The sequence below is a fragment of the Scyliorhinus torazame genome, chromosome 9 (assembly GCF_047496885.1).
Source record: "Scyliorhinus torazame isolate Kashiwa2021f chromosome 9, sScyTor2.1, whole genome shotgun sequence".
NCBI classification, from domain to species: Eukaryota; Metazoa; Chordata; class Chondrichthyes; order Carcharhiniformes; family Scyliorhinidae; genus Scyliorhinus; species Scyliorhinus torazame.
In genome coordinates, this window is record NC_092715.1 from 184,926,889 (window position 1) to 184,938,888 (window position 12,000).

At 41.5% G+C, this 12,000-nt stretch overlaps 1 protein-coding gene across 4 annotated transcripts in view; it reads left to right on the forward strand.

Annotated features, from left to right (window-relative positions):
* Positions 1-12,000, forward strand: part of LOC140429626 (probable global transcription activator SNF2L2) — a 210,149-nt gene that overhangs the window by 107,458 nt on the left and 90,691 nt on the right. For all 4 annotated transcript variants that reach the window (XM_072516880.1, XM_072516883.1, XM_072516882.1 and 1 more), the window contains exons 18-21: positions 85-195; positions 639-881; positions 2,719-2,832; positions 6,767-6,874. In XM_072516880.1, coding sequence (XP_072372981.1) covers positions 85-195; positions 639-881; positions 2,719-2,832; positions 6,767-6,874 — 576 coding nt within the window. The remainder of the gene's footprint in view (positions 1-84; positions 196-638; positions 882-2,718; positions 2,833-6,766; positions 6,875-12,000) is intronic.

The following is a 12,000-nucleotide window of genomic DNA, read 5'->3' on the forward strand; positions in this document are numbered from 1 at the left end:
ATCGTATAAAATGACAGCTTATAATAGAAAACTGGTAAATACCTGCTGGTGTGTTATGGTAACACAGCTCTCATTGTGTCTAAGGGTACACCAGCTCTCCGACGGTCGTTTATTCCACAGATGCGCAGCGGAAAATTCAATGTTCTTCTAACCACATACGAATATATTATTAAAGACAAACATGTGCTTGCTAAGGTAAGGTCGATTTCTACATATTTGACAAACTATTCACAAGTTGTAAATGGCAGGTTATCTTGAGCTATTGTACGATTGTTATGATGCTGATTGTCAGAAATTAACCTCGATTCTAATTATTTTTTCAGTTTTATAAAGTTAATTTTCTTTGTTAGATAAGATTCCAAACTTAATCAGTTTTAGACTTGAATGCATCATTGACTAGGAATTTCAAGTAAAGAAATGAAGAATGAGGGTTTCCAACAAAATTCATAACTTTACTTAATTATTTGATGATTTTGTCTACAAGAGGAAAAATGCTAACCAGATGTAGATTTTCCCATTGAACGCTGCAATTATATTGATTGGTTTTACTGTATTTGGGCATTCTCAGTAGCATAACTCAACCTTTTGTAGAATTTGTGACAGATGTTGTGATTCACCAGATGTTCCCCCTCTTATAGCTTCGATGGAAATACATGATTGTAGATGAAGGCCATCGTATGAAGAATCATCATTGTAAACTGACCCAGGTGTTGAATACTCACTATGTTGCACCTCGTCGGGTCCTTTTGACTGGAACTCCACTACAGAACAAACTTCCTGAACTTTGGGCCCTTCTCAACTTTCTTTTGCCGACTATTTTCAAAAGCTGCAGCACCTTTGAACAGTGGTTTAATGCTCCATTTGCCATGACTGGAGAAAGGGTAACGATCATGTCACTACCATTTTACAGTTGCATTTAAAGTTTTAAAATATAGCTTTAAGAAATATAAACATATAGTTGCTTGGTAGTACTGAGGTTGAGTGTTGCTGAAAAAAGAGACATGTAGTTGAAGCTTTTTGTTGTTGATTGTTTGGCATCCTATTCTCATGCAGTATAAATTGCTGTTCCCTTTGAGACTTGGTATTCTTGTATATCTGTCCGGATGACTGCAAGACGAAAAGCTTTGACAACATGTCTCTTTATTTTCAGAAATATTCAAATATAAGCATCCAAAAATATTCTGTTCAGTTATACTGCATCCATATAATCTATCCTTATTGTTATGGGTAAGGGTTTAGAGAACCCCAAAGTGTAATATGGAGTTCACCTGACCCACAACTTTTAATAGATTGTGCTTATGGGGAGCACACGGGCCTACTTTACAGGTGTAATGCGACAGAGTTAAATTATTTTTAAATTAAAACAATTTATTTATGAAACCAGTTAACACTTTATAAACACCCATTTCTTAAAGGTACATCCACTACAGCTATTTAATAAACATCCAGTTCTTAAAGGTTCTCTCACGTGACATTATAAATTCTGGAAAAAGTACAAATGTAAAGTGGTGTGATTTTTTTTTTTTTTCCCCACATTGAAATATTGCAGATGGACCTTTTTTTTTGCTGTTTTGTAATTAACTGACATTGATAACACTTTTCACTTCAGAAATTGTATTGTGTAGAAGAGCGGAAGGGGTTGGTGAAGTATAGTAAAGACTGACAAGTTGAACTTACTCGAGTATTCCCCTCACTGTCTTCAGTTTAATAAACTTGTTTTATCTGCACATGCCACCCATTGTTATGGGATTAAAAATAAATAATTTTGATAAAATCACAAAGGCAGCAGTTTTATTGTGGAAGAAATGGGGAACTCTCAGTGATCTAAACCATGAAGTTCTTTCAAGCAGAAGCTAGATAGAATCAGAATTTTGTGCCCATGATGTGGAGATGCCGCGTTGGACTGGGGTGAGCACAATAAGAAGTCTTACAACACCAGGTTAAAGTCCAACAGGTTTGTTTTGAATCGCTAGCTTTCGGAGCACTGCTGTCACCCGAGGAAGGAGCAGTGCTCCGGAAGCTCATGATTCGAAACAACAAACCTGTTGAACTTTAACCTGGTGTTGTAAGACTTCTTACAGAATTTGGTGGGTCTTTTGATAAACACCCTTCCTTGCTGCCTCAAAGTGCTGAATCTAGGTTAAATATAATTCTATAAATTTGGTGGCCTTCTGGTACTGCACTCAAACTAGCCATGCAACAGTCCAGTTAGCATTAGCATTTATGACTGGGGAAACAAAGCTGAATCTGATCCAGTTTCATTCAATATTCACATTGAGAATAAGCATTAAGAACAGAAAAAGTAACTTTCTCCACCAAGGTTAGTGTGCCAAAACTAATTGTAGTAACTCAGATGAAATCAGTTAAATGAGCAAAGACCAGGGATCAAACTTGGTACCATCTGGTTTATGTTCTTAATGTTTTGGATGGTGCATTTATCCAAACTAAAATGAAAGATTGAGACATGAGAATAAACTTTAAGATAGCTACCAGGCAATTTCTTCTCTCTCCTTTCTCTCCCTTTTAAAAAAAATTAACATAACATAATTTCATGGTGCCTATTCAACTGGGTAATGTGTATTTTTATGCCATTGTTTCCTAAGGTGGAGGAAACCTTGATGTGATTTTTAACCTTTGTTTTAAATTAAAATTTACTATATACCTTTCTAAGAAGGACAAAGAATCAAAAATATATGTTCGGGATTGTTTGCTTTGCAGGTGGACCTAAATGAAGAGGAAACGATCCTGATCATTCGTCGTCTTCACAAAGTGCTGCGTCCTTTCCTTCTGAGAAGGCTGAAAAAGGAAGTGGAATCCCAGTTACCAGAAAAGGTTGTAATATTTTCTGTAAATCTTTCAAGAAGCTCAGAATTGATCATTTATAAGTAAAACTTTCACAACTTGGATTCTACCTATAAAATTGCTTTACTAACGGAGCTCCTACAAGGTTGTTGACATTTTTATTTGTTAAGTCATTTGCTTCATTTGTCTTTGCAGACTGCTTCCCCCTCCTGAACCTCCTTTTCCTCCAAAGTTCTTAACCATGTCTCTTCTTGAATGCTGCGATCATTCTCACAACTCCACATTTGAACACAGAAGTAGGCCATTCAATCCCCTCAAATCATTCTGCCAATCAGATGGATCATGACTGATCTGTATTGCAACTATTATCTACCAGCTTTGTTTGCTAAGCTCTGAATATCCTCGCCTACCAAAAATCTATCAATCTCAATATTGAAATTATCAACTGACCTAACTGAAAAGCCCTTTGAGCGAGAGGGTTCCAGATTTCCACGACCTTTTTTGTGAAGTGGTTTCTAACAGAAACCCTTAATGGCCTAGTTCTAATGTCAAGGTTTGATCCCCTTGTTCTGGAACACCCAGGAAATGACACAGAAAGGAACAAAAGCAATCAAGTCTTTTTAATCTTCTTAAATATTTCAAGCCTTCCCTCATAATTTAAGCCTTTTAGTCCTGGTATCATTATAATAAATCTGTGTTGTGCCCCTTCTAAGGCCAATCTATTCTTCCTGAGGAGCAGTACCATAATCTGAATGCTATATTCCAGATCGGTCTAATCAGAGTCCTGTACAACTTAGCTTCCATTCCTTTATAATCCAGCCCTCCCTTCCACAGCCCTGACATATCAAAATCACAAATGGCATCCTCCGTACTCGGTGTTACTCTGTCCCTCCTCATCCTACTTTCCGACTGAAATGTTTTCCCAACTGTTGGTATTGTTGGCCAGTGCCTCTGCACCATTGTCAACTTCTGGGATTGCCTTTGCTTGGTTCCATTCTTATGTATCCAATCAAACTGAGCATCTATAGCAATGTCTTGTCTTTCCATCCCACATTGTTATCTCTGGAATCTCACAAAGATCTACCGTGACCCATTTCCTTTTCCTTATCCATATTGAACCTTGACAACAATATCCAAAGATATTAACTCGGGTCAGTTGTCTTACCATCATTGAATTTCCCACTATCTACATCCTGCGAGTTGCCTGTTGGCCAGGAACTGAACTGGACTAGTGAGAGAAAAACTGTGGCTACAAGAACAGATCACAGGCTGTGAATTCTGTGACAAGTAACTCCCAAAGTCTGTCCACCAAAGGCATAAGTCCAGAGTTTGATGGAATATTCCCTACTTGCCTGGATGAGTGCAGCTCCAACAACTTTCAAGAAGCTTGACATTATCCAGGAAAAAGCAGTCCGCTTGATTGGCATCCATCCACCATCTCCTCTCCCTCCACTACCAAATCACAGTGGCAGCAGTGTGTACCATCTACAAGACTCACTCCAGTTACTTCCCAAGTCTCTTGACAGCACCTTCAAACCTGCAACCTGTGCCACCTAGAAGCAGGTGCTTGGGGACAACACCACCTACAAGGTTCCCCTCAAGTCACACACCATCTTGACCTTGAACTACATTGCTGTTTCTTCACTGTCACTAGGTCAAAAGCCTGTAACTTCCTAACAGATCTGTGAGTGTATCTACACTACATGGACTGCAGCAGTTCAAGAAGATGGCTCACCACCACCATCTCGAGGTCAAATAGGGATGGGTGTCCTGGTCTACCCTGAGATGCCCACAACCCATACTGCCCCACAGTCTATGTTATTAGACTCCAATATTTGATCTTGGGTGAGCTGCAATTTACGGTAGCACAGTGGTTAACACTGTTGCTTCACAGCGCCAAGGATCCAGGTTTGATTCCCGGCTTGGGTCACTGTCTGTGCGGAGACTGCACGTTCTCCTAGTGACTGCATGGGTTTCCTCCGGTGCTCTGGTTTCCTCCCACAAGTCCCGAAAGACGTGCTGTTAGGTGAATTGAACATTCTGAATTATCCCTCCGTGTACCCGAACAGGTGCTGGAATGTGGCGACGAGCTTTTCACAGTACCTTCATTGCAGCGTTAATATAAGCCTACTTGTGACAATAAAGATTATTATTCTAATTTTGCTCCAGTTAAACATTGGGAGATTAAATATAATTCTGCCTTTGCCATGAATTGTGTATCCTCGTATACAATACCTTTGTTATTGCCTCTGGTTCACCATACACTGCAGGCTCAACATCCTTTTTGACCTGTGCTGTGCTCCTGTTCCCATTTTCAAGCCTCTCATCCTTCTGCCACAAACCTCCACCAAAAAGAAACTTCAACTAAGTAGCCTGCACCCTTTTCCTCTACAAGTCTTGCTTATGCATTATCTCTGTCCTTGCTCGACAACATTGTCTCAACGTTTTCCCCTTTTCCTGAAGTTAAAATACTCCCCATTTCCTGAAGTTGAAGTACTCATCCTTTTAAATTCCTTTGTGACACCTCCCTTCCCTATCTGTAACCTCCTCCAGTCTTACAGCCCTCTGAAAATAGGTCCCTCCAACTCTCGGCCTATTGGGGATTCCCCACTCCTTGTCCTTACATTAGCAATTGGGCTTTCAATGTCTGGGGCTTATGCTAGGTATTTTCTCTAGCTCTGCCTCAAAATCATTTTAAACCACTATCCCCTCCCCGTGACTTAAAACCTACAATTTGACCAAGCTTTCTTCGAAAAGAGCAAGCCAAGCATCAATTTTTGTCTGTTTACACTGCTGTGAAACACCGTGTGACTTTTTAATGCTGTTATAAATTTCTGAATTATATTGCTATTAATGCGTACCTAAAAATACTTTGCATCACCAAAAAAGTGCCAAATGAGGCTTATGTCAAGTGGAATTTGGGAAGCTCTTCAATGCATACCTGCATAATTTTTGCATTGCTTTGTTTAAACAGAGGAAGTTTTGAAAGCTTGTAGCAGCAACCTCAGACTACACAACAAAGTCCCTGGAGTGCAGATTTTAAAAACATTCCTCGGGTGTTTTAGGTCCTTTGCTTTTTGCTCCTGTAGTCTGATGAGGGTGTTCATAGAATAAAAGGTAAAATAAACTGAAAAACAGGAATCGATGAGGTTGTTTTTAAACACCAGAAGTACTATTCTTGCTGGTTCAATCTCAAACGCTGTGCTTAATGCAATAATAACCTGAAACATAGCTAGAAAATTGTTTTGTCATTTTTAATATTCACTCCCATTATCCTGACCCCCAAGCGATCAGCTGATTTCTAGTTGATTACCACGTTACTGGCGCTCCTGTTCCTATGAAGAAAGTTTATCATTAGTGTGTCCAACACTGGCTAATAATCAAACTTAAATATCAACTGCTGCCATTCTCACACACACACACACACACACACATATATATAATATATATATATATATATAGTCTAAGGAAGTATTGGGGTACGTTCATATTTGATTTTTCAGGATCTTTTGTCTGCCATATTTATTCACCAGCTTTTATTGCAAACAGTTCAATAATATCAATTAATTCTTTTTCTAACACTACATGCATTATAAAGATGTAAAATCCCTTAGTTGTAGATGTAATAGAGCGGGAGAAATGCATTTGTGTAGCACCACCTCTAGCCAGTTCTCCAGGGCAGCAGAGCCAAGGTCCACCTGACATTCTTCATCAGTATCATTGCAGGATGCCGCACAGGCTGCTGCCTGCATTAGGGAATCTACAAAGTAACAAAGTGGCACTGAGCGAAAAACTTTCTCCCCCAGAGATATAATTTTCAAAAAATGGTCGAATTAGAGTTTAGATTTATCTTTAGCGTGCTAGCTTCAGTGTTTCTTAATAAATACATTTAATGTAAATATTTTTTCATCTAATTGACCTTATTATTGTTTGAATGTAATAACAATTTAAATTTTATTTTCAGGTTGAGTACGTCATCAAATGTGACATGTCTTCTCTACAGAAGATTCTATACCGTCACATGCAAGCTAAAGGAATTCTTCTAACAGATGGTTCTGAGAAAGACAAGAAGGTAGGGATATAAAAGATGATCTGCTAAAAACATTGCCTTGAATTATGATCTGTGTCACATTTAAGCTTACACTTCTGAGACATTTAAAAGTATACATCATGAAAAGATTTATAGGTCATCTTGCATATTTTGCCTGTGCCAGCTCCTCGAAAGAGTTAGCCAGGAATGTACTGGACCAGTCAAATCTAGAGTTAACAAAGGCATGGATGGGCTTGGGGGCTTACAGTAATAGAAGAGCGGAGACATTGATGGAATCCAACAATATTACGGGGGTGGAAGTAGGCTGTCATACTGATGGGATATGTGGTTTTCATGATGAAGATATGAATGCGCTTGTAAGGCCAGCATTAATTGCTCTTGAGAAGGTAGTGGTGACCAACTCTTTGAATGATTGCAGCCTGTGTAGTGTCAGTACAGTTGTGGTGCTGTGATGATAAAATAATGGTGATATGTTTCCACATGAGGGTGGTTTGCAACTTAAAGGGGAGCATACCATTGGTGTTCCCATCCACCTGCTACTTATATTCTTGCATGTCAAAGAAATCTTAGTACGTTGTTGTAGCGTATCTTGTCGATGATACACATTGCAATGAATGGGGCACTAGTCAAGCAGACTGCTTTGTCCTTACTGATGTCAAGCTCCTTCAGTGATATTGAAGCTCCATAATCCATATAAATGGAGACTATTCGACCACATTCCTGACTTGTGCATTGTAGATGGTAGAAAGTAATAGGTTGTCAAGAGAATACCCAGTCTCTGCTCATGTAGCTGCAGCATTAATGTGGCTGATCCAATTGAGTTTCTAGTCAATGGTGACCCCAGAATGTTGATGGTAGAAAATTCGGGCAATGCCATTGGAATGTCGAGGAGAGGTGGCTGGACACTCACCTTGGAGATGACCATTACCTGATACTTAATGCAAATTTTACTTGCCATTTTTCAACCAAAGCCTGAGTATTGTCTGTGTTTTGCTGTAGGAGTGCACACAGTGTGTCAGAAGGCCATTGATGAAGCATCTGAAGATGGTTAGGTCTAGGACTCTGTCCTGAGTAACTTCTTCAGCAATGTCCTGGGACTGAATGTCCTTCACCAATCATGACCATTTTCCTTTTGTACTAGATTTGACTTCAGCCATGAAGAATTTTCCCTGGATTTCTATTGATTTCAATTTGCAAGGTCTCCTTGATGCTAAACTGGGTCAAATGCTGCCTTGAAGTTGAGGGAAATCACTCTTGTCTTTCATTTTAAGTTCAGCTCTTTTGTCCTTGCTTCGACCAAGGCTGGAACCAATTGGCCCTGGTGATAACCAAACTGAACATCAGTGAGCCAGTCCCTTTTGATAGCACTGCCAACAACACCTTCTATCACTTTGCTGATACTGAGAGAGTAGACTGATGGGATGATAATTGTGAATTGGACATACTTGGGCAAATTTCTGCCTGTGTAGCAAAGGAAGCTGAAACATCGACCATGGGACGCATATTAATGGTTGAGCTTACAAGTGTGCTAACGTAATTGTCTGCCACTTCCATGCTGGAAATGGTGGGCTCCAAGCTCTGTACAAAGCCAATGAAAAATTACTGCCAGACTCCGGCTTTTTGGCAGTCCTCTCATTGTGGCAAGTATTTCATTATGCATATCCATCAGCCTTCTTTTGTAGCCTGACCCATCAAAGTGTTCACCTGCGTCCTCTGCAATAGAACTATGTACGATCTTGCTTTCTGGTGAGTTAGCACCTGTGTTCCCGTATCCCCTGGCTATGGGCCACTTATGCCTATCTAAATATGTGCAGATCCTCTATCTTAATTTATGTGCAGTTAGTATCTGAGCTGGTGATGGAACATGAGAGATCAAGTGATGATGTTTATTCTTCATTATTTTCTTCTTGCACTTCCTCCTGTTGTTCTTCCACTACTGCCGAGCTAGGTGGCAACTCTTGGACATCTGAAAAGAAAAGTGTAGATTGTGTTGAGGGAATGAGAAGGAAACTGAGATGTGCATGCTTACAGCATCTGTAGTTGCTAAATCAGAAGAGATCACATGATATGGAGCAAGGGTGTGAGAAGGAGGATGTCACCGTTTTTGTAGTTTCCACACCATCGCTGGCTACAAATGGGTGCTCCAATGATGGCAGACACTGCCCTCTCATTGGAGAAAGGACATGCAGCTATGCTTTTCCCCTGCAAGTTAGAATCTGCTGCCTACTGGATGTGTGTCATCCTTCTCTACAAGAAAGAAGGAAGTGTGTCAATGAGTGTGGTGGAATGTGTTTAAGTGATACTACTGTCATGGCTAAATACCTGAAAGTGTGTGTAAACGGTCAGTTGAGAGTGAGGCTTTCAGTGGTAATGCTACGGTGAAGCTATAATTATGTCTCAGTCGTGAGTAACAGCGATTGTTGGTAGTTGAATGAAGATATGGTTCATTGAGCAGCGTGTGAGGTTAAGGGTGCTGTTGGTGGGATATAGTATTTAAAGGTACACTCATTGATCTTGATCATGAGTGTGAGGTCATGGAACTTGTTTCAGCACTGCATCCAGGTTCTCGAGGCTTAATTTCAGCTCCGACCGCCATTGATGTTTGCTCCGACTGCCTTTGCAATGTTTGTCAGGTGGCTGCCAATATCTGCAGTGTCTCGATCAAGGTCTCTGGAGTCTGATCTCTCCCATTGCGGCTTTATTGCGTGTTTCCCAGGCCCGAATCAGTTAGGTTCCTGAAATATGCAACTTCAAGTGAAATAAATTTAAGCAAATCAGATTTTCCTATTATTACTAATGTAAAAGCTGTAGCTAGGTTCTGTCGGACCTTTCCCTTCAGAAAAAATCACTTAAACATTATACTCTCTAAGTTGAAATACTTTGTTCCTAAATTTTTATATTTGCTAATAAATTAACTTTTAAAATATGGTTGGCGATGTGGAGGAGAATGCCGCAAGTTTGGTGCTCCCGTCGGCGTCCTCAATTCTCATTCTTTCCCCTTTTTATTTTTGGAAAAAATTCACCGAAGATTGGTCCCGTCGACACCTTCAACTCTCGCTCTTCTTTCTCCATTTTTTAAATTTGCTGAAGATTAGTCCAGGTGACCCTCAATTTTAAAGATGTGTTGAGCCCAGCGAGAACTGTCCAACAAAAAGACAGAAATAAATGTTTCTTCATCAGTGGTGACAATGACTTGCGGTGGTAGCCACAGAGTGAGTGGTCACACACCGGGTGGCTCCAGATCGAAGGTGTTGGTTTTGGCCCTTTTCAGCTGCGTTTAGGGTAGATTCAGCAGAAAAATGGAGTGGAGAGTGTAGGGGAAGAGATTCTCCCCTGGTAGGGCTTGTTCACTGGCAATCAGACCCAGCAGAAGACCGTGCAGGACCTGGCTAAGGAGTTGGAGGAGACTCGTGGCGCAGCACCAATTGTGAAAATGACAGAGGGAAGGGTCGACGGTGACGGGAAAGCCTCAGATGGAGCAACTGATGAGCTTCATCAAGGAGGAATTTTGGCAGCAAAGGAATGAGATGCAGAGCGAAGGCGATTGACGGGGCAGTGGCACATCTTTGCGGGTTTCTAGATTGGGTGGAGAATTGCCTTGAAGCACAGGGGTCACGATCCGGGAGGTAGAAAAGGTGGTATCCAACCAGCGAGATCAAATTGTATCTTTGGAGGCGGAGGTGGAGATCCTGTGAGATCTATGCAAGTCGCTGCGGTCAAAGGTGGAGAACAGGTCCAGACGACAGAACTTGCGGATTGTGTGTATGCTGGAGGGAACGAGAGCCACAAATTATGTTTCGAGGATGTTGGTCAGGTTAGTGGAGGAGAAGGTGTTGGACAAGGCCCCAGAAGTGGACCAGGCTCATGGGTCCTTGAGGCAGAAGCTGAGAGCAGGGCCGCCGCTGCATACGTGATTGTGCGAATATACAAGTTTTTGGACATGGAGAAGATCCTGAGGTGGACCAGGGCGAAACGGGTCTGTGAATGGGAGGGCAATTGAATCCGGATCTACCAGGACATTGGAGCTGGCTAAAAGGTGAGGGGGATTCAGCAAGGCCAAAGCCGTGCAGACGATTGGATTGGATTGGTTTGTTGTCACGTGTACCGAGATACAGTTAAAAGTATTGTTCTGCATGCAGCTCAAACAGATCATCCGTACATGAAAAGAAAATACATAATAGGGCAAATGGGTGAGGAACCTGCAAGAGAAATGTTAGTGTTAGAATAAATTTTTTAAGAGATTAGGTTTTAGGAGATGTAAGATCTGTTTGAGAGAGCTTGCAGAGAGTGGCCATGCTCCGACGCCTTCCCTAAGGAACATTAGTGAACCAGATGGGATTTTACGACAATCGACAATGGTTTCATTGTTATCATTAGACTTTTAATTCCAGATTTTTATTAAATTCAAATTTCACCATCTGCAGTGGCGGGATTTGAACCTGGGCCCCCAGACATTACTCTGGGGCTCTGGTTTACTAGTCCAGTGACAATACCACTATGCCACCACCTCCCCTCTTAACTGTTGGGGATGTTTCATGAGGCAGCGGAGAAGGATGAGTTGCCAGCAATGTTATCACAGGCGCCTATCTCAAAAAAGAGGAAGGACCCACTGAAGTGGTCTCCTTCTTTGTTGAACATGGATATGAAAGTGCTGCCGAAGGTGTTGGCATGTAGGTTGGAGGGGAGTGTGCCAGAGGTGGTCTCTGAGGATCAAACCAACATTGTGAAGGCTAGGCAGCTCTCTAGTAACATTGAGGCTGTAGAATATAATTATGACTCCGTCAGGGGGGTGGGCACCGGAGGTTATTGGATGCGGAGAAAGCTTTTGATCGGGTAAAGTGGAGGTATCTGTTTGAAATCCTGGGTAGGTTTGCGTTTGGGCCAAAGTTTGTATGGTGGGGTGCATCTTTTGTATGTGTCCCCTGTGGCTAGTGTGTGTACGAATGAGATGAGTTTTGAGTTATTTTGGGTTACATTGGGGAATGTGGCAGGTATGCCCGCTGTCACCATTGTTATTTTTGTTTGCAGTTGAGCCCTTGCCGATGGCCCCCCCCCCGGCGTCAACTGAGTGGCGAGGGGGTCGGGGACAACCGGGTGTCGCTGTATGCAGATGACCTGTTGTTCTTTGTGTCGGACCCACTGGAAAG